Source organism: Mustela lutreola, chromosome 4 (genome assembly GCF_030435805.1).
Source record: "Mustela lutreola isolate mMusLut2 chromosome 4, mMusLut2.pri, whole genome shotgun sequence".
NCBI classification, from domain to species: domain Eukaryota; kingdom Metazoa; phylum Chordata; class Mammalia; order Carnivora; family Mustelidae; genus Mustela; species Mustela lutreola.
Window position 1 is genome coordinate 180,766,455 of NC_081293.1, and position 23,227 is coordinate 180,789,681.

A 23,227-nucleotide genomic window follows, 5' to 3' on the forward strand; every position below is an offset into this window, starting at 1 on the left:
AAAAAAACCCAAAAATGCAAACTAAAAAGCCAGGAAAATCACATATCTGGTAAACTGAGTCAAGAAAAGCTAATAGTAGAATTCCATTATCTTAGGCTAAGGGATTTTCTTTAATTTTATTTTTGTTTGTTACTCTGTACTTTCATAATTTCTATATGCTATTTCCTGTTTTTACTTTTGTTTAGTTTTGTTTTCCACTAGTTTCCTAGCAAAGTGTCTTTTGAAAAACTCCAGGCTAGTCTGTGCTGAACCAAGGGGATTTGTCCATACCTAAGCCAACATAGCTAAGAAGTGAGGGTGTCTCCTGGGACCAGGTGTGGTGGCAGCAGAATGATGGGGGAGAGAGTGTGGACAGCTGCAGTCGCTGGGCCCTTCCCGCCCCCGGTTTTCCCTTACAGAGACTAATGAGAAATCCATATGCTGCAGTAGAAAAATGCAGTGTCTCTTTTCCATTTTCCCATTTTGGACCACTTCTTGTTCCTGACTTTCTAGTGCCAACTACAACGTACAACTGTGCTTCACTCTAAGCAGACTGCCATAGCTTTTATGGAACTGCCATACTTTTTTCCTTAAAATTCTTGCTTTGTGGGGGGTGACTATTTCTTGACCTACTGACCAACTGGCTTCTTTAAATTACATAAACATGATGGAATGGTAGAAAGTGAAAGAGCTGAGGAAAGAAGCTGTTTCAAGGACTATTCATTCATTCAACAAAGCCTTATTGAGCACTAACCATTCAGGCAACATTAACTGGAGGAGTGAGCTCCTGCACTGAGGACCACAGCCATCCAGTTCTCAGTGGTGCTGGGAAGGAAGATAAACCAACAAAGAGAAACCCCACTTTGCATGATGAAAAGGAGAGGGAAGCAGGGGACAGGAGCTTGCGGAATCAGTTCCCGATCCTGACTAAAAGAGTCAAGAACCATGTCCTGAGCGGTGACTTCTGGGCCGAAATCTGATGGCCAAGAAAATCAGTCAAGCTAAAGGAGTAGTGGGTGGAAGCAGCAGGGTTTCTGGGTAGACCCAGGGCACAGGGGGCAGCATGGGGTCAGATGAGACTGAAGAGGCAGGGAGGGCAGTTTCTCAAGGGCCTTGTATCCACGCTAAGAAACCCAGATTTTTTTTTTTTCCTGTAGTTGACTAGTTCTTAAATGGCAATTTTGCTCCCCCTGCTCCTGGGGACAATTGTCAATGTCTGCAGATATTCTAGGTTGTCAGAACTGGGGGTGGTGGTGGAGGTGCTACTGGTATCCACTGAGTAGAGAACGGGGAGGCTGCCAAACATCCCACAATGACAGGGAAGTCCCCTACGACAAAGAAGGAGCTGGCCCCAAATGCTACTGGTGCCAAAGTTGAGAAACCCCAGTACAGATGATTGGGGAGTCATTGAAGACAGTTTAAGGAGAAGTGATGGGATCATCCTTCCATTCTAGAAATCTCACACTGTTAGCATTCTGGAGAACTAATGGGATCGCCGCCATCAAGGATAGAGGCACAAAGATAAGTTAAGGGGTGGTAGTTCTAAGAAACGTCTGCGGTGCTAAGGGAGTGACAGTAGAGATGACAAAGAAGAGACAGTTTCAAGAAATCTTTTAAAGACGTAAAATCCTATGATTGAAAACTGACTGGTGTAACAGGGGATGACAGTGATTATCATTCCCCAGAAAAGGGACTTAAGGGGGAAGCATATATTGAAAAAAACATGTTTTTCCTATTGAGGCATGTTAAGTGTGCGATGTCTGTAGGTCATCCAAAATGGAAGTGGTGGGCTGGCTGTTTGGGTCTGAGATCAGGAGGGAAATCTGGGGTTGCAGAAAAGGACTTGGGGGTTGTTGGCATATAGGAAGCAGAGGAAGCCATACGAATAGACAAAATCACCCTCAGAGATTGTGTAAGACGGAGAAGAAAAACCCCAGCACTTAAGGTCAGGTAGAAAAAAGCACCATGCATGAGACTCATGAGAGGCCAGAAGAAAGTGGGTCACGAAAACTAAAGAAGAGTTTCAGGAAGAAGGGAGTGATCAAGAGTCATCAATGCTGTCAAGTCCGAGAACAAGAGGTCAAACATGAACAAGCCAGCAAGAATGCAGGTCAAGTATGAGAATAACAAAGCAAATTTGGATTGAACAAACAGGACATTGTTGACGACCCTGGTGGTTGAGGTTATAGCAAATTGACAGAAGCAGAAGCAAAAACAGCAGGTTGTATGAGACGGGGAGGGAGGAAAGAAGATAGTAGCCAGATGGCCTTTTTTTTTTTTCCTTGAGAGTTGCTAAGGAATTAGTTTTTGTTGTTGCTTTGTTTTGTTTTGGAAGAAAGGAGAGATTTAAGGATGTTTAGAGGCTAGATAGGAGGGGTTGGAAATGGACAGGAGGGAGCGGGAAAGGATGAAGCCCAGAGCCCAGGTGGAAGGTTCTGCTTTGGATATGTATTTAACATAAAGATATCAGATAGGTAATCATGATGAAGTTCGTCGGGGGGATGGAGGAGGCTAAGAAAGTTCATGTCTGTGGTATTATCAGTGAGCAATGGAAAATGTCGAAGATCCTTTGAGGGTTTAGATCCCTAGAAAGGGTCCAAAGATAATGTCTTTTTTGTCTACCCATGCCATCCATCACTTCTACTTGTCTTTCAAGACCCAGCATAGATGTATCTTCCAAGCAGACTCCTTTGAAGGTCCCAGCCAGATGGAAGTCTCTTCCCTGCCCGGATGGTCACAGCACTTTGTACGAATTACACTCCTCACTTCCTGCACTTGGGACATGGCTTGACCTCTTGGATCTCTGTACCTGCTGCAGGGCCTCCCACCAGTGTGAGCAGTAAGGACTGCCTAATGGATGCATTGGCTCTGAGCCTTGAACAGCACAGCGGGATGCCCTAGGAACCCACATACGGGGGTGGGGGTGGGGGTGGGGGGGTTGGGGGTGCGAGACTTTGTGGAAGAAATGGTACTGGAACTGGGTTTTAAGGGTTGAACTTCTATGGATAAAGCCAAGGGGGAAGGATGGAAAAAGTATTCCAAGTGGAGAAAATTAGAGCAGTAAAGCCACTTTAAAAGCATGTTGAAAGAACCCCACATTGTTCGATTTGCTAGAGAAGGTACAACAACAACAATGGAGATAATCCCTGCTAACATTTGCTGAGACTTAACCATGTCATCAGGAACTTGACTAAGCATTTTACCTACATTATCTCATTTAATCCTCACAACCACTCCTGATGTAGATTTTAGTATTATCTTCATTCTACATATTGGGAAATGGGACACAGAGATGGAGTGACTTCCTGAGGTTAGTCAGCTGGTGAGAAGGGTGGAACCTGGAATGAAACTGGGTAGTTTGTCTCTAGAGCTTGCCCACTTCCACTTGTTCCAGGGGCTCTGGATACCAGATCCACCAGTGGGTTTTAGATGGCCCATGAGTCCTATTAAACTATGAAAATTTTGTGAATGTGCATTCATCTGGTGAAGGGGTCTGAGATTTTCACTACATTTTCAAAAAGGTTTATAACCCAAAAAGGGTTAAGAACCATGGGTATATGAAATCCTGTGCTTATGGTGGGACGTGGACATGCAGACTCGAAGTAGAAAAGCCTGAATGTAGACTGAGGGTCTGGAGGAGGTCCTGAGGACAATGGAAGGTACCAAAAATACTGAGCTATGAGCCACATCATTGCAAGAGTATTTTGGCCAATTACTAATACATGCAAAGAAAGACTGGGCTCTATGAATGCATAGATGTTAGAGAGGGGAGAAGAATGATAAGTCAACAATGGGATTTTTCTGAAAGCAAAACACTAAAAAATGAGTGAGATTGTTTGAATCTCAAGTTGTTTAAACATGAATGAGCTTTTCTGACTTCTCACCTCTCTCAAAATGAAACTCACAAGGTTGGTTGTATTTCAACTGCAACATATATAATAAGATTTATGTTTAAAGGACTTTAAAAAATACCATTATTGCTCAGAATTTCCCTACTTATCTCCTTTGAATAGACAGGGGGTCCCTAAAATGAAGGAAATGAATTCAATCTTGAAAAGAGTCTCATTTAAGGCAATCTTACATTTAATACAGGTCTTTGAAAAGAGAGCATTTTTTTTAATGGCAGTTTTAATCTGGTCCAATTCTACTGATCTCAAACACCAATCTTGATTGACCCTGTATGCACATGTAGCAACCCCATTTTGTTAGCAACTACTCCGTATGGCTGATTGTGTTTTTCAAGACGTTTGCAACAGAATTTCCCATCTCACTTATACTGTGATGTTGAAACTCCTCCCATGGTGGGGTGGGCCAATGTCCCCTTATTTCCCCCCGCACCCTCCACACCCATGCTTGAATCTGGATGGGCTTGTGACTATGATTAAAGTGCTGCCTTATGACTTCTGAGGCGAGATCATAAAAGACAATACCTTTCTACCTGGTTCTCCTGGGATACTTGTTCTTGGAACTCAACTACAATGTTGTCAGGAAAGCCAAGCCACATAGAAAAGGCCATTTGTAGGTGGTATGGTTGACAGCCCCAACTGAGGTCCTTGCCAACAGACTGTAACAACAGCCATGAAGAAGCCTTCAAGAAAAGTCTAGCCCTAGCTTCTGTCTGCCTGCAAAACCATATGAGATCCCAAATAAGAAGCATCTAGCTGAGCCAGGTCAACCCTCAGAACCATAGAGATCATAATAAAATGACTATTAGTTTAAGTCACTAAACATGGGGTGATTCATGATAAGTCAATATATAAGCAGAATACATATTCCAATATATAACTGGAATGCCTTCTGGGTATTCCTCAATCCATTGCAACATGGCTACTGTCCCCAACATTCTACTATGGTTCCTCTGGTAGCTAGCCAGCATCAGAGAGCCCTTAATTGCTGAATATAATGCTGACTTTCCATTATTTAACTCACTCGACCTTTCGGTAGCATTTGACACTGGTATATAGCCCCACCTTCTTCAATTTCCACTCCCGTGGCTTCAGGGATATCGCTCTCCCGATTCTCCAATGACACAAGGATCATTTCTGTCAGCTGCTTAAACACTGTGATCCCCAGGATTCCATCTTCTCAATCTATAGGTTCTCTGAGAGCCAAACACTTAGGTTTAATTCCATTTATATGCTTGATATCCAAATAGGGAACCATGGCCTGACGACTTCTCCCAGCTCAGGCATATATTCATTTACTCATTCAACAGATGTTTACTGCATGCCAGGCAGTGGGACAATGCATACAAGGACCCTAGTTTATGTTCTTGTAAGTATGCCAGAAATAAACAAATAAATAATTATAGATTACAAATAAAATAATTACAGATCATGAACTACTGGGTGAAGACAGCATACTGAACACATGCATTTAATTTCACTTCCTTCCAAAACCTCAATTTTGTCTTCTATTTTAAGGACATAAAGCTCAAAAAACCAGAGAGTGGGAGAAGTGACAGCAATAGATTTTTGAATTCTAGAAAGCGGATCAACAGTGAAAATGACTTGACTGATTCAAGAAAGTCAAAGGGAAAGCCAAGAACAATTCTTAAAAGTCTTAGGAATTGACAGCCTCAAGCACCTCCAGAAATGGGGAGCAGAAGGAGTGGCTCAAAAAAGGAAGATCGTTTGAAGGCTGATTGAGAAGCAACTTGATCTCCAAATTCCTGTTCCCTGCGTGCTACTGGGTGACTGCCCCCCCCCCATGGTAGCTCTCTATAGATTTATTCCCTGAGAAGGATTTCTGGACTGGGAGGTCTATAGACAGAGAAAGGCAGAGATATCATTACTGAAAATAGGGGTATTAAGTGAATGATGCATACTAATGTTGAGATTTAGCTCCTAGCCCTAATTCCTCCAGGAATTCAGATAGGCTTTTACTCTCAGGAGACTGAAGGAATTCTCTGAGGACAATTTCCAGCCTAAGAGGAAAGAGCTGAAGGTACAGATTTGGGAGGATAGTTGCCCAAACCATGGCCCAGTGAGATCTTCCTGTAATTAGGCTCACCGTCAGAAAGTTCCTCTCAGGGCGCCTGGATGGCTCAGTGGGTTAAGCCTCTGCCTCTGGCTCAGGTCATGATCTCAGGGTCCTGGGATCAAGTCCTGCATTGGGCTCTCTGCTCAGTGGGGAGCCTGCTTCCCTCTCTCTCTCTCTCTCTCTCTCTCTCTGCCTGCCTCTCTCTCCATCTACTTGTGATCTCTCTCTGTCAAATAAATAAATAAAATCTTAAAAAAAAAAAAAAAGAAAGAAAAAGAAAGAAAGCTCCTCTCAAATATACAGATTCCAATCACCTGTTTAAGTTTCCATGAAGTGAAGTGAATTGTGGACCTCCAAAATTCACAGCAATTCACTTCACTTCATAGCAATGTTCTGAGGCTTCTTTTAATCCTAAATTATTAATTTATATTTTTGAGTCATGTTGAAGCCCTAATCTCCAGTGTAACTGTATTCGGAGACAGGGCCTTGAGGAGGTAATTAAGGTTAAGTAAGATCATAAGGGTGGGGCACAAGCGCAGTAGGAAGAGACATGGAAAAGCTTCCCCCTCTGTACAAGTACACACAGAAAGAAATCTAGGAACACACAGTGAGAAGGCAGCCATCAGCAAGGCAAGAGAGACCTCTCACTAGAAACTAAACTGGCCAGCACCGGGATCTTCAACTTCCCAGCACTCCCACAAAACTGCCAGAAATAAAATTTCTGTTGTTTAAGCAACCTAGTCTGTGGCATTTTGTTACGGCAGCCCGAGATAACTAATATTAATCTCTAACAAAATGAAAAGAAAAATAGCAAGAGGAAAGAAATTAACTATGCAGGGGGAAAAATATTTCCAAAACTATCACCAGAGAAATGAAAGCACATACACACACAAAAACTTGTTCATGAATATTCATAGTAGCATCATTCATAATAGCTCCAAAGCAGAAACAATCCAAATGTCCATCAGAAAGAACAGGTCAATAAAATAGGTATGTCTATGTTAAGGAATATCATTCAGTAGTAGAAAGGAATGAAGTACTAATACAATGATATAACCTGGATGAACCTTAAAACATTGTGCTAAGTTAAAGAAGCCAGTCACACAAGAGTACATTTTGCATGACTCCATTTATATGAAATGTAGACAAAAGGCAAATAGACAGACAAATTAGATTAGTGATAGTCAAGACTGGATGGGGGAGACAATGGGAAAACTGAGGATAGCTAAAGGTTATAGAATTTGTTTGGTGTAATGAAAATTCTGATCAGTGATGACTGCACAACTCTGTGAATATATTAAAACTACTGAATTATATATTTTAAATGGGTGCATTATATCTCATAATGCTGTTAGTAAAAACATTAAAATTTAACAAGTAACACAAATTAAAAAAAAAAAAAAACTTTTGCTCTAAAACAATACTAAGTACTTATGTAAGAGTTACAAGAAAATAATTAAGTTGCAGGGAGAGCCCCCTGGGCAGCTCAGTCCTGAAGCATCTGCCTTTGCCTCAGGTCACGATTCCAGGGTTCTGGGATTGAGCCCCATGTCAGGCTCCTTGCCCAGTGGGGAGCTTGCTTCTCCCTCTCTCACTCCCCAGCTTGTGTCCCCTCTCTTGATTGGTGTCTCTGTCAAACAAATAAATAAATTCGTTAAATAAAATTAAGTTGACCTTTATTTGTCTGATGTGGAAAGATTTCCAAGACTTATTGTTAAGTGCAAAGAGTAAGTCAAAAAGCCATATATATGATGTTGTTAACACTTAGGTAAAAGAAAACTGCAAAATAAAACTCTCTACATGCACACACACAAATGCACAGAGAACATTTTGGAAAAGATAACTGTAAACAAATGATACATTGTGATGTAGGAAATTTTTCCTACATTATTTATAAAAATTTAGGAATAATACAGAATAAAAAATAAAGGTAGATAGGAACTCCAAGAAAAACAAAAAATAATAAGAAAGCAAATATAACCATAATGATCACTGCTTTGGCAATAATTTATATTTATATAGTCACAGACCAAAAGAACGGTAAAAAAAATCCAATTAGAAATTAGGAAAAAGATACAAAGAGATATTCTGTTAAAGAAGATATATGAATGGCAAATAAGCACATGAAAAAATTTAAGACATTCAACCTCAGTATCCATTGGGGAAATACAAATTCAGACCATTATGAGATGTCACAGTATACCCATTAAAACAACTATGGGGCGCCTGTGTGGCTTAGTTGGTTAAGGAACTGCCTTTAGCTCCGGCCATGATCCCGGGGTCCTGGGATAGAGACCAATGCCAGGTTCCCTAATCCTTGGGGGCCTGCTTCTCCTCTCTCTCTGCTAGCTGCTCCCTTGCTTATGCTCTCTCTCTCTCTCTGTCAAATAAATATTACTTTTTTTTTTTTTTTTTAAGATTTTTTATTTATTTATCAGAGAGAGAGAGGGGGAGAGAGCGAGCACAGGCAGACAGAATGGCAGGCAGAGGCAGAGGGAGAAGCAGGCTCCCTGCTGAGCAAGGAGCCCGATGTGGGACTCGATCCCAGGACGCCGGGATCATGACCTGAGCCGAAGGCAGCTGCCCAACCAACTGAGCCACCCAGGCAAATAAATAAATAAATAAATCTTAAAAATAAAACACACACACACACACAACTAAAATAGGGGCATCTGGGTGACTCAGTCCAACTCTTGATTCTGGCTTAGGTTATGATCTCAGGGTTATCAGATCAAGTCCCACACTGGGTTCTGTGCTTGGTGCTTGAGATTCTCTCTCCCTCAACCTCAGTCCCTCCTTCCCTCCTCCTCTCTCCCTCCCTAAAGACAAACAAACAAACAAAAAAACACACACAAAAAAACCCACAAAAAACTAAAATAAAATAAAAAATACTGACAATACCAGATGTTGTCAAGAATGTACAGAAACTCATCTCTCATTCACCGGTGATGAGAATGTAAAATGGTACAGTTCACTCTGGAAAATAGTTTGGTAGTTTCTAAAAAACTAAATGTAAGCTCACATACAACCTAGAAACTATACTTCTAGGCATCTATCCCAGAGAAATGAAAATTAACATCCACACAAACAGCTGTACCCCAAAGTTCATATCTTTATTCAGAATAGCCCCAAACTGAAAACAACCAAAATATCCTATAATAGTTGAATGGTTAAACAAACTGTTATAAATACACACCACAGAATACTAATCAGCCACAAAAGGAATGAACTACTGCTATAGGCCACAATTTGGGTGTGTCTCAAGGACATTATTCTGAGTGAAAAAAGCCAATCTCAAAAGGTCACATATCATGTGATTCCATTTATGTAACATTCCTAATGACAAAATCACAGAAATGGAGAACACATTAGTGGTTGCCAGGGGCTAGGATGGTGAGGTAGAGGAAATGGAAATGACTAGGAAGGGACAGTATGAGGGAGCTATTTGTGGTAATGGAATAGTTCTGTATTTTGATTATAAATCTAAACATGTGAAACCTTGATTATATTAAGCCTACACATGTGAAAAAATAGCCTAGAATAATATACACATTGTACAAATGTCAAATTGTACAAATTTATGGCTTTGATATTGTATTATACTTACATAAAATATAATCAATGGGGAAACTGGGTGAAGGTACATGGGACTATACTATTTTTGCAACTTCCTATGAATCTATCGTTATTTCAAAATAAAATTTTTGTAAAAGGACATCAGAGCCCAAAACAGGTCTTAAGAATTAAGAACACAACAGCAGAAATTAAATAGGATTAGAAGATAAAGTTAAATAAACAAATCTCCCAAAGAGAGCAAAAAGACGAAGATAAAGATGTGGAAAACAGGAAATAAAATTTAAGAAAATTAGAGAACCAGTCTTATAGAAGCGACATGAAAATATAATTAATTTAAGAAAGAGAGAATGTGGGCACCTGGGTGGCTCAGTGGGTTAAGCTGCTGCCTTCGGCTCAGGTCATGATCTCAGGGTCCTGGAATCGAGTCCCGCATCCGGCTCTCTGCTCAGCAGGGAGCCTGCTTCCCTTCCTCTCTCTCTGCCTACTTGTGATCTCTCTCTGTCAAATAAATAAAATCTTTAAAAAAAAAAGAGAGAGAATGGAGGGGGGCCTGGGTGGCTCAATGGGTTAGGCCTCTGCTGATCTCAGAGTTCTGGGATTGAGCCCCACATGGGGCTCTCTGCTCGGCGGGGAGCCTGCTTCCACCTTTCTCTCTGCCTGCCTCTTTGCCTACTTGTGACCTCTTTCTCTCTGTCAAATAAATAAATAAATAAATAAATAAGAGAGAGAGAATGGAGAAAATAGGAGGGTGAAGTCAACAACAAAATAATTCAAAATAATTCAGCAGAATTTCACAGCATATAAAGACATGAATTCTGGTGCCTACCAAAACGAGTGAAGAGACCCACAGCAAGGAGTATCTTTGTGAAACACAACACTGTTAACATAGAGAAAATTCTACAAGCTTCCAAAAAGGAAAAATCAAGTCAAGTACAAAGGTACAGCATGGCTCTGGACTTCTCCACAGCCACAGTGGATGCTAGAAAACTATAATGCAATGTTTTCAAAATGCTGATGGTTTCCAACTAAGAATTCTATACTCCACCAAACTTGCAAGCAAATAAATGTGAAGGCAGAATAACGTTTTCAGACATGCTTAGCATTTTAGAAAGAAATAAAAAATGGTTATTTCTCATGCACTTTTTTCCAAGAAATTACTGGAAAATGTGCTCCACTAAAACAAGGAAGTTGGACATCTTCCTCTAGGACACAAATGTATGACCACACAGAGCATCCCAGCTCTGGTCCCCTACACTCCTCTCTCTCCCACATTCCTGATCTCATCAATGGCATGGGCACTGCTGAGTAGCCCAAGCTGGGAAACTAAGTCATCCATTCCACTCTCATTTCTCAAAGCTAATCATGAAGTCTTAATGATTTAACTACCTAAATATTTCTCATTTCTGTCCCATGTTCCATGACGTTCCTTTAGATCTATATGGTAAATACCACCTAACCCATCTGCCTACCCCTGTCCTGGCCTCCTCAACTCCACGATGTGGCTAACAGTCGTCTGCCTAAAATGCAAATCTGACCACATCATTCAGTTACTGAAAGATCCTCAAAAGCTTCTCAAATTCAGTCCAGCAGGCAAGATAAATATGGGGCAAACGGCCACTCTCCCCATCTATCTCCCCCACCTTCATGATAGAGATTATATTCGATCCTGGTATTGTCCCTGCAGAGCCTCACAACTTTCTCCGCATAGCTCACAGCCAACCACCATGAAATGAAATAATTTGCAACTCCTGTTCGGTATAAAGGCCCGGAAGACCCTTCCAGACTTGACTCCAGCTTCTCTACAGGGAACTAACTGTCCACTCCCAGTCACCTCGCCATTTCAGACCATGGCCAGGACCGACGCTTCCTTCCCTCACTCGTCTCTGTGCTCTCGCATCCTGTTCCCCAACCACGCTGTATTCAAATGGTTTCCAAGTCTCCCTCCCTAGACTGAACTTACTAACGGGCGAATGCCTTGTCTTACTCTGTGCTTCTAGCGCCTGCTGCCATGTTAAGAGTCCAGTCAACATTTGTTGAAACTAAGGGGCCACAAATACCGCGGGGCACTAGAGGCGGAACCAAGTTCAAGGTCCTATCGGTTAGAGGGTAAACGAAGGTCAAATTCTGTGTCCTTTCCAAATGGCTTGATCTGCTTATTCCTACTCTTCTGCATCCCCATAATCAGAAATGATGGCTGCTCCTGATTTTGCTCCTTCCGTGTTCCGGGCGTTCATTCAGGTGTTCATTATTTTATGCAACTGCCGCGCCTAGACTGGAAGCCCTTTGAGGGAAGGGGCTGTGTCCTCGCGCACTTCGCGGCTCTGGGCGACAACCGCCGGGCCTCAGCTCCGAGTCCCCCGGGCCCGCCCCGCCTCCCTGCGCTCTCCAGACCCCTCCTCACGCCGGCCGCTTCCCGCCTTCCGGCCAGCGGAAGTCGCTAGCTGCTCTTCCCCGGCCACGTGGAGCCTTTTCCGGTGCGCCCGCCCCCTCCGGCTCTCCGATCCGGACCTGGCCCTCACCTCAGGATTCCCAATGTGCCTCCGGACAGACATATCTGCTCCAAACGACCACGCTGGGATTCTAGCCTCACCGGTAGCCTCTAACCCTAGCTTCCTACCCACCCCCCAACAACCTCTCTCGGCCGCCTCCTTACAACCTCTACTCCGATTGGCCTTCTTTCTCCGGCCAGCCAATGGAGGCCCTGTTTACTCTGCCATTGCGGGGTCAAGGGAGAGCGAAGCGCCGCTCAATGGTTGCCACAGGCAACGAGGGACGCCAGCTGCGGAAGCCTTTTGTGCTTTGCGCGGGTCCCCGCCGGCTGCTGTCTGAGCGCGGGAAGAGGGATGCGGGGGGAGGGGTAGGTTAGCGCCTGCGCGTAAGCGGATGCGCAGAGCCCAGGGAGTGGGAAGGGCGGGAGAGCAGAAGGCGGTGGAGGGGGACTTCAAGGGGGAAACAAGTATTTCTAGGTAGTGTGCAGGCACATATGTGACACAGGGCACCCTCCCCTCCTGAGGCCATCTTAAGCAAACATCTGGGCTACTTCTACAATAGGGAAAAGATCTGAGACAGAGTGGTTCAGCAAGAATGGGAATCTCTAGTTTATTATTTTCGGGTTAAGTTAATATGCAAATTATGCAAAATATCATGGGTAAATACAGTAATTATTGTAGCTTTAAAAGCTTTTTAGCTAGCTAGGGAACGGCAGCCTTAATTGCAAAGCGCACACACCATTCTGTGATTCACCATTCATTTAACAGATATTTAATAAGCACCTTATGAGAAAAGCTGCAGTTGGTTTTGTGGAGGATGGGAGGATGACTAAGAACCAGTCCCGTTGTCATGGAAACCATTGTGACTCCTGCCATCAGCTGCCACCTGTTCTTATTCCAGATCTGAAAATTAAGTCCTAGCACCTTTACAAGACTATCACACACACAGTTTGACTTTGGCTCCAAAATGTCCCACCAAATCCAACAAAATTATTTACTTTGACATGGGAGAACAACACAGTAACCCTTTGTCCTTTGCTCTAAGTTGTTTTTCCAGGAATGGAGAAAGGTTACTCTGAACTGTTCATATTCCCTAGCTCTCTGCTTGTGAGTAATAGCAGGGTCTGTGCCGGTGACCCATTCAACAACGTAGCCTCACATGCCCTTGTCCTTTCAGACACTTCAGCCTCCCACCCAGAGGGCCACACCTTAAATGGTGTTGCTTGACCTCCAGGAGTCTAAACTGGCCACAGCTGTCTCTTGCATGTTCATTGTCCGAATTTCCCTCATGTCCTCCAATCCTTTAATCCCTCTAAAATTACTAGTTTTTCATCCCTCCACTAGAATGAGGTAGAGTTTAGAGGCTGCAAAAAATAGGAAGAGGGGCGGTGGGGAGGATATCTTACTATTCAGAGGCTTTTGGACACCTTGCTACTTAGAAGGAATACTTACTGGTGTGGTGTGGAGGTGGGGTGATGATGGAGATGATGGATAGAATAAACAGGAGAGGAGAGAGTGAGAATAGGATACTAAACTAAAAGGTAGTAAAAAGAGAAAAATATTTTTCAAAGCATGTGTAGTTTAAAGGAACAGTTATATGTGTGCAAAGAAGTAAGGAGTGCAAAGAATTGGAAGGCATCAAGGATGGCTATAATTTTTCCAATGTCGGGACCAAGTAGATGAGTGATAATGCATGAATCAAGTTAAAGAACAATGGAGGTCAATAAATCAAAAGAACAGAAAGTGTAAGACCCCAAATCCTTCTGGAGTAAGAAGCTCGACTTCCATTCTTCACTTCTCTATATGGTCGTTTCCCTTTTTTCCCCAGAGGGTACGGGAATATCAGGTTCGTCTCAGTACTCATTTTGGTTGTCAAATTTGGGCTGCCTGTAAGCATGCAGAGAGATTACCGAAATGTGGGTTTGGGGGTCCAGTTATCAGAGATGCTGATTCTGTGTGTCTAGGGTGAGGGTTTAGGGTTTAAAATACATGTTTCCCACTCCTACTTTTTGATTCTGATGCATGGAGTCCAAGGGCCACACCTTGAGAGGCTCTGCTGTAGAAGAACTTCTTATTTTGCCTCGGTGGAATCCTTAGAAAGCTTAAAGCTATAAATCAAAAGGCTTTTAACATGATGAATTTCCCTTCAAGATTCCTTTTGGGTATGTAGCAAAACTGCCTCATAATTAAAGCAAGGTGCGTACTGCTAATATGAAAAATAGATAACTGTCATAAAAAGATAATTCATAGAAGAAAAACATTTAATAAACATATGAAGAAACTTCCAACTAATAATGAAAGAAATATAATACCGTGCAGCTAGATCTCATTTTTCAACTAACAAATGGACTAAAGTTTGTGTTCTTCTCTCTTTTTAAAATGATAATGCTCAGTATTGGCTAGTGCATGAAATAAGCATGCGCATACATTGTTAGTGTGATTGTAAAGAAGTATAACCATTTTAAAAAGTAATTTTAGAGTAGGTGTCAAGAAGCCCTCAAATATTAATATTCTCAGAATGTCTTCTAAGGAAATAATCAGAGAGATATGCAATGATTACACCCACAGATGTTTACCGCGATCTTTTTAAAATGATGAAAAGTTGTAACAACTTAAATAATCATCAGTTTAAAAATGATTAAAATAAGTGAGGGCATATCCACAAAAAGTGAAATTATGGAACCATTAAAAAGTAAGTTTCAAGGAATAATTAAGGCTATGGAGAATGATATAAAAGAGAAGTGCTGGAAATAATTTTTTACTTAAAATAATCCTGATTTGCGTGGAGAAACATAAAGGTATCCACAGAAAACATTGAAAAGAAAAATTTAAATGTAAGCCGTCTCTGGATGATGGGATGTGGATTTTTAAAATTCTTTACACTTCTGTGTATTTTGCAGATATCCTTCAGTGACTGTGAATTTAATTTTGTACTTTAGTAAAAAGCCTTCTCCTTCTAAGACACAAAAAAGCCTGATTCTGATTTCAGCCTGAAAATGGTCTGTGGTCTTTGTCTGGGTGGTTTTAGACCTGAGCTGAATTCTGCGTAATTCTGCTCTGTGAAGTGCTCCAGCACTCCCGTTCTTGGCAGTAAAAGACCCTCCAGGCACTTGAGTGAGATCCTTGCAATCAGAGTTGTGATTGCTAAGAGGTTCAAGCTTTGTTTGTAAGAGAAGAAGTTCTGATTCTTTTCTTTAAAAGTTCCTGCTTCCACTGATTAATCTTATTTTTCATGAAGTTAGAAGTGCTCTTGTGAACTTCCATTTGTTTGATGTCTTCTTTTTTAACCCTGTAGGTGTTCCAAAAAGATTTCAGTCTCCGCAGAGTTTGTGGGAGCCCCAGATAGGTTAAGTGGAGCTGGCTTGAGAGTAGTTCATGTTTTAGGTCTGCTGTACTTGGTCTATCCCTTCCCCCCCAGCCTCCCTTCCTGGGAAACCATGTGGGCACGTAGGTGTTGCAGTCGGATTCTCTTCTGAGCCTAAAACCCTCTGGACCCATCTTCAGCCTGAATCTGGCCTCATGCCATCCAACTGTCTCTCCAACCCCCCTCACCCTCAGCTCTCAGCCTTTGCTGATGGGAGCCCAGCACCTTCCCCTCAGATCTGTCTCATGACATTGCTTCTCAGAAATAGGCCTCCGCTCCCTTCCTTGGCTTTATTTAGTTTTGCTCCCTAAATAAAGGACTTCTAGGTTCTTAAGGAAGGAATTCTGCCCAATCCAGTCCAGTTCTGGGGCTCTGTCCCTGTCCCCAAGAAATGGAACTGTACTTGCTGCAGTGAACCCACAAATCCCCAGACAGACCCTACCTTGGGAGAAAGTCCCTGAAGTCCTGGGAACAATTTAGTGTCACTCTGTCTGGTGGTAGAATGTGCCCCAAGGGAGTAGCACACCAGCCTCTGAGTGGAGGGCTGACCCTTGCCTGTGTCCAGCTTAGGCCAGAATTGAAGTGCTTGGCCTGGGCCCAGAGGCACCAGCCATTCCTACAGCCCTTCCCAGGAAATTAATACCCACCTCCCAGGATTTCTCAGGGATCACCACTGGGGACGTTGCTTTCTGGTGAAACAAAATATTGGCATCCTGGTTTTGCTTACATAATGGGGTTGGCATTCCCACATGTGGAGTTCTGCAGCCACCTCTGAGAGCCACCTAGGATGCCCAGCTGTTTGTAGAAAGGGTGTACAATGTCCCTGCCCAGCAGATCTAAGACTTTCTTCACCCACTGTGATCCTATCAGGCCATTCAGTTGTCACATGCCATATTCTGCTTCTACCTTAGGATATATATAGAGCCGCAACTCTCATTCCAAGAGGACTCTGAGGAGCCAACCTGAATCTCAGAATGTTCTGTCTCGGTGGGAAGGAGGAGTCAGCCGTGAGGTACCTGTGTCACTTGGCATGCTGGGCAGCTGGAGACCCCCTGCCCATGAAAAGTTCAGTAAATGTGGATCAAGTATTTCAGATGTCCATTTTTCAGAATAAAATTGAATTTCAGAATAATATAGAAACCTAGGTTTTCATGTGAAATCCATAGGCCACCAACATATGACATATAAAACCAAGCTATCATTCCTATCCTTTATGGTTTTTAAATAATCAAGATCATACCCATGGTAAAAGACAAGCAAACATTAGTGAGAGTTTTGCTTTTATTTAAGATGTAGAAACCTGTAGGGACGTTATTTCTTTCCTATCCGTAAAAGTGAATAATCTACAAAATCTATACATTTTCTTGAATGTATGAACTGAGATCCCAAGGCAGCCACATAACCAAATGCCAAAAAGGGGCAAGCCCAACTAAGGAGAAAAAGGGACACACAAGCTGTTTCTCATTTGGCAGAGCACCGGCAAAAAGGTGAGTGTGATAGATTTGACTATGAGAAATCAAGCTAAAATTTTCACAATTTCCTAAAGGCTGAATTTGGACTAGTGGATCAGTTTAGAACAACTGGGAGCCTGTGATGGTTAGTTATATGTGTCAGCTTGGCTAGGCACAGTACCCAGATATTTGGTCAAGCACTCTTCTAGATGTTTCTATGGGTACTTTTTAGATGAGATTAACATTAAAAAAAAAAAAAAGATTTTATTTATTTAGAGAGAGCACGTGCATGCTTGTGAGCTTGGGGATGGGGGCTGAGGGAGAGAGAATCTCAAGTAGACTCTGTGTTGAGCAGTGTGGGACTCAATTTCATGACCTTGAAATCATGACCTGAACCAAAAACAAGAGTTAAATTCTTTTTTTTTTTTTTTTTTTTTTTTTTTTTAGGATTTATTTATTTATTTGACAGAGAGAGAGAGAGAGATCACAAGTAGGCAGAGAGGCAGGCAGAGAGAGAGAGAGAGGAGGAAGCAGGCTCCCTGCCAAGTAGAAAGCCTAATGCGGGGCTTGATCCCAGGACCCTGAGGTTATGACCTGAGCCAAAGACAGAGGCTTAACCCACTTAGCCACCCAGGCACTCCAAGAGTTAGACTCTTAAGTGACTATGCCAACCCAGGAGCCTAATAGATGAGATTAACATTTAAATCAGTAGACTTGAATAAAGCATATTACCCTTCATCATATGGTGGGCCTTATCAATCAGTTGAAGACTTGAAGGGAAAAAGACTCAAATTCTCTGGGGAAGAGGGAATTCTGCCAGCAGATTGCCTTTAGACTGCAGCTGCAATCTTCCCTGGGTCTCCAGCCTGCTGCTCTACTCAGATTTTGGACTTGCCAGCTTCCATAATTGCATGAACCAATTCCTTAAAATAAATATCTTTTCCTCTCTCCCAAATAGGTAGGTAGGTAGGCAGATTTATGTCTGTATCTCTATGTATTTATGTTCATTCAGAGTGACAGACACAAGGAAAGTTTATGTTCATTTCCAAGGTCTTCTACACAGTGTAACTGGTTGCTCAAAAGAAAATGTGGGGTGGGGGAGACAGGAGACCAGAGAGAGCCCCTCCCCTTGGTGGTATAGGTTTACAGGAGGTGACAGCCTGATGTAGGTGACAGGCACAAATCACCCATATCTTGTGACCTTTCTTTTATTAAAGCCAAAAAGTCTTAAGCCACTGGGGGAGGGAAAGCAGACCCTCCTGTCCCCAGGGGAGGGGTAGGAACAAATCTGTCTGCATCTGGGGGAGGGCAGGAACCTTCTCACTCTTCTCACTCTCAGGAACCCAGAAGATATCTCTTACTTCGGGGATAAGGATAGAAGCAAAAACTGTCTGCTCTGTGGTTGGAGTGGGGTAGAGTGATCATGAAAACCTCTTGGGTCCAAGAACCTGCACCAACTGAAGCAGAGGTAGACTACCACTGGGAGAGAAACAGGTACTTCTCTCCTTCCCAAGGCCCACCAAAGACACAAGACAGAGTTTGGTCACCACTGGGGAGGTGACGGGAGGAGGGGAGTAATGCTGAAAATGTCCTATTCTCCAGGCCCAGAGGCACAGGACTTGCCTGAGACTGAGGCTGATTCCAGGAGAATCAAGGACCACAACCTGCCTTCCAACACAGCCTAGCAACAAGCAGCAAGCAGTCTGTTGCCAAGGAGAAGGCAAGACTGTGGAGAGAAACCCCACGGAGTGGTGCAAATATGCAGATACTGCTGAAAGCCAATGGTAGAGTATTGAGAAAAACCCTCCAGCAACCCATTCCCTACCACACTAAGCACGAGGTGCACGAGGTGCACGAGGTGTTGGGTAAGGACCTCAATAGCTAAGCTCAAACCAGGTCAACTACTGGCTAGATTAACTCAACCCCTTATACCCTAACCCCCCTCCCTATGGTCCAATAATAGCCTGACAGAAGAGGCAAGCCCACTTCCAGGCATAAACACTATTGATTTCAGTCTCTACTGGCTTCGCATGTAATGTTCCACATTCAGTGACAAATTATAACAATATAAAAAGATAATAAAAATGGGGAGAGAGCTTATCAAGTGAAAACAATCAACAGAACTAGATCTTTTTTTTTTTTTTTAAAGATTTTATTTATTTATTTGACAGAGAGAAATCACAAGTAGACAGAGAGGCAGGCAGAGAGAGAGAGAGAGGGAAGCAGGCTCCCTGCTGAGCAGAGAGCCCGATGCGGGACTCGATCCCAAGACCCTGAGATCATGACCTGAGCCGAAGGCAGCAGCTTAATCCACTGAGCCACCCAGGCGCCCCAACAACAGAACTAGATCTTAACAATAAAGATCTATCAGAAAGGAACTTCTACATAAGTATGGCTAATATATGAAAGGTCTAGTGGAAAAAGTAGAAAACATGTATGAACATATGGGGAACTGGGGCACAAAAATGGAAACTATAAAAAGGAAATAGAGATAAAAATATATAATGTCAAAGATGAAGAATTCTTGTAGTTTGTTCACCAGAAGACTAGATACTGTTGACAAAAGCATGAACTTAAAGATACTACATTAGAAATCATCAAAAACGAAACACAGAGAAAAAGATGGGGAAGGAGGGTACAGAAGATAGAGGATTGTTTTTTTTTTAATTTATTTTTTTAAAATATTTTTAATTCATTTATTTGACGGACAGAGATCATAAGTAGGCAGAGAGAGAAGGGGGAGCAGGCTCCCCACTGAGCAGAGAGCCCGATGCGGGACTTGATCCCAGGACCCGGGGATCATGACCTGAGCCAAAGGCAGAGGCTTTAACCCACTGAGCCACCTAGGCACCCCAAAGATAGAGTTTAGAGCTGTGGACAATATCAAGATGATAGACAATAGGGCAAAAGAAATATTTTAAGATAAAATGGCCAGTATTTTTTTTTTAATTAATGAAGGACAATGCTACAGTTTGAAGAAGCTCAGAGAATCTTAAGCAACATAAGTACACCAAACCAAAATCAATATAAAACCCACTTACAGACACATCATAGTCAAGTTGGTGAAAACCAAAGATTTTTCTTTTGAGAGAAAATCTCAAAGACAGCCAGAGAAAAACATTACATACTGAAGAAGAAAGATAAGTTTATGGCAAACTTCTTGTCAATAACTATACAAAGTAGAAGACAATAAAGAGACATCAAGTGCAGAAAGGAAAATAGAAATGTTTTTCTGGAATTCTATGCTCAGTGTAAATATATTTTTAAATGAAGATGATATAGACGTTCTCACACAAAAATTGAAGGAATTCATTGCCAATAAACCTGTATTACACAAAAGGCTAAAGGAAGTTCTCTGGCAGAAAGGGTACAGTACTAGTGAAAATTTGGACATACACAAATGAGGATAAATATAAGAGATATTTCCCTTTTTGTTTTCTTTAAAAGAAAATTTACTAAGTACACATAATAGCAATGTATTGTGAGATTTATAACATGTAAAATTAAGATGTATGACAATAATGGCTCTAAGCTATTTTCCTTGGGAAAGGAAATTGAGGTCTACTGTTGTAAGGTTCTTAAACTATTCATGAAATGGTTCATTATTTCAAGGAAGACTGTAATAAGTTTAAGGCATATATTGTAAACTCCAGAGTAACCACTTAAAAAAGAATTGTAGCTAAATAACCAATGGTGAAGATAAAATAGATAATAATAATACTCAATTATCCCAAAGAAAGCAGAAAAAAGAAGAATACAGATGATATGGAACAAATAGGAAATGCATAGCAAGATGTTCGGTTTAAATCCAACCATATCAATAGCTAAAATAAATATAAATGGTCTAAACCAGGGCGGGGGGGTGGTCAACAAACTGACCCTCAGCTCAGATCTCCTGTTGCTTGTTTTTGTAAAATACGTTTTATAGAATCACAGTCTCATTCACTGATCTAGGTATTGTTCTGGCTTCTTTCCTACTACAATGGCAGAGTCCAGAGACTGGATGGCTTACAAGGCCTGAAATATTTACTAGCTGGAAAAGTTTGCCAGCCCTTAGTATGAATACCCCAGTTAAAAGGAAAGATTGTCAGATTAGCTAAAGAAAACCATCTATTTGTTATCTACAAGAAATATGCTTTAAATATAAAAATAACTTTTGTTTAAAAGTAAATGGATAGAAAAAAACAGTATCATGCAAACACTAATCAAAACAAAGCTGGTCTAGGGAAATTCAACAAATTTGAATAAATGGTGCTGTGGAAACTCAGTATTTATACACAAAAGAATGAAGTTGAACCTTACACCATATTCAAAAATGAACTAAAAATGAATCAAGACGTAAATGGAAGAGCTGAAACTATAAAACTCTTAGAAGAAAACATGGGGGGCTATCTTTATGACATTGGAGTTGGCAGTGATTTCTTAAATATGCCACCAGAAGCTCAGACAACGAAATAAAAAATAGTAAGTTGGACTTCAAAATGAAAAATGTGCTTTGAAGATCACTGTCAAGAGAGTGAAAAGATAACCTCCAGAATGGGAGGAAATATTTGCAAATCCTATATCCAATAAGGAAGTAATATCCAGAATACATAAAAAACTCCTATTACTCAACAACAACAAAACAAACAACTCAATTTTAAGGGCAAAGACTTGAATAGACATTTCTCCAAAGAAGATCTACAAGTGGCCAATAAACATCTGAAAAGATGCTCAGCATCATTAGTCATTAGAGAAATACAAATCAAAACTACAGTGAGTTACCACCTCATACCCAGTACAAGGGCTATTAGAGAAAGAAAGAAACAAAGAAAGAAGAAAGAAAAGATAAAAGAAAGGGAGGAAGGAAGGAAGGAAAGAAAACATCTTGGTGAGGTTGTGGAGAAATTGGAAGTCTTGTGCTGGTGGGAGTGTAAACTGGTGCAGTTGGCTGTGGGAAAACAGTGTGATGGTTCTTCAAAAATGTAAACATAGAGTTACATATGACTCATCAATTCCATTCCTAGATATATACCCGAAGGCTTGAAAACAGGGACTCAGACAGATTATCTGTGTAATCTGTCTAGTGTAATTCACACTAGCCAAAAGGTGGAAACAACCCAAGTGTCCATCAGCTAATGAGAAGATAAACAAAATACGCTATATACATACTTTAAAATGTTTAAAACTATATACTTCCCATTATGTATATTTTTTCACAGTAAAAACAACACAAAGCAAAATGGCTACATTAATTTTAGACAAAATAGACTTTAAAACCTTTCAGTGAGTCTCCACAGTTTATGGTCAAAGTCCATATCCTTTAGATGACATGCAAGACCTTAGAAATTCTGTCCTCTGCTTACCATTTCATCCCAGTTTCTTACCATAGTAAGTGCTTTAGCCATTCTGAAGTACAGAATAGCTTCAAACATGCCTCGTTGTCTCTTGCCTCTGAGTCTTTGTGCCTCTTTGGAAAGTCTTTTTCTCACCCTTCACTCTTCCTTTGGGATCAAAATGGAAAGCATCCCTTTTTTTCCTTCCTTCCTTTCTTTTTCTTTCTTTCTTTTGATTTTATTTATTTATTTGAGAGAGAGAGAACAAGGGGGAGAGGTCAGAGGGAGAAACAGACTCCCTGCTGAGCAAGAAGCCCGACATGGGGCTAAATCCTGGACCTCCAGGATCATGGCTTGAGCCGAAGGCAGTTACTTAACCAACTGAGCCACCAAGGTGCCCCGAGACGGTCCCTTCCTGAGAGCCTTCTCTTAACCCCTACCCTATCCCAGACTTTGAGAGGTGCTCTTTCTAAATGGCACACAGTATCTATCACACTGTGCTATGATGGATGATTTCCTTGCCTGCCTCCTTTACTACCTTGTCAGCTCCTTGAAGGCAGGGATACCATATCCTACTGTTTAAATTCCTAGTGCTGGCTATGGTGACTAGCATATGGTGGGCACACAACAAGCATTTGTCAAATGAATCAAATTCTCTGACAGTGGTCGTGGAGATATATGGGAGACCAAAACACAGGATGTCTTCTCCTTCATCACACTGGTCATTTTTTCCTTTTTTTCTGCTGTCTAGTGCATCAATATGTAGGGAATAATCATGAAGCATATCCCAAACTGATAATAAATATTATTCTGTGATCGTTAAACTAGTGAAATCCACACACAATGGATGTGAATACATGTCTGCAAATGTCATCCTAAGAAACAGGATGTAGCAGCGCCTGGAAATTTAATCAAGGCATGACGGAATGTGGAGGAAAGCTGTAACATAATCAATGGGCTTAACAGCTGAAGAAAGAATATGTGAGCAGAAGGGGGGTGGTCTGTAGGGAGTGCTGAAAAGCAGAGCCAAGGAACAAACATTTGTCATTATGTCTCCAGCCCTGTCAAGGG

The 23,227-nt window shown here is 41.7% G+C and overlaps 1 protein-coding gene and 1 long non-coding RNA gene across 2 annotated transcripts in view; one reads left to right on the forward strand and one right to left on the reverse strand.

Moving 5' to 3' along the window:
* The window catches only part of CEP41 (centrosomal protein 41), a 47,900-nt gene extending 35,705 nt beyond the window's left edge, over positions 1-12,195 (reverse strand). Inside the window, exon 1 of the mRNA XM_059171870.1 lies at positions 12,057-12,195. Coding sequence (XP_059027853.1) covers positions 12,057-12,089 — 33 coding nt within the window. The 5' untranslated portion in view covers positions 12,090-12,195. The remainder of the gene's footprint in view (positions 1-12,056) is intronic.
* On the forward strand, positions 11,950-18,600 carry LOC131829769 (uncharacterized). The gene is made up of 3 exons (XR_009352988.1): positions 11,950-12,129; positions 16,302-16,402; positions 18,444-18,600. It is a non-coding gene; the product is annotated as an uncharacterized LOC131829769 (long non-coding RNA).
* Positions 18,601-23,227: the final 4,627 nt, after the last annotated feature.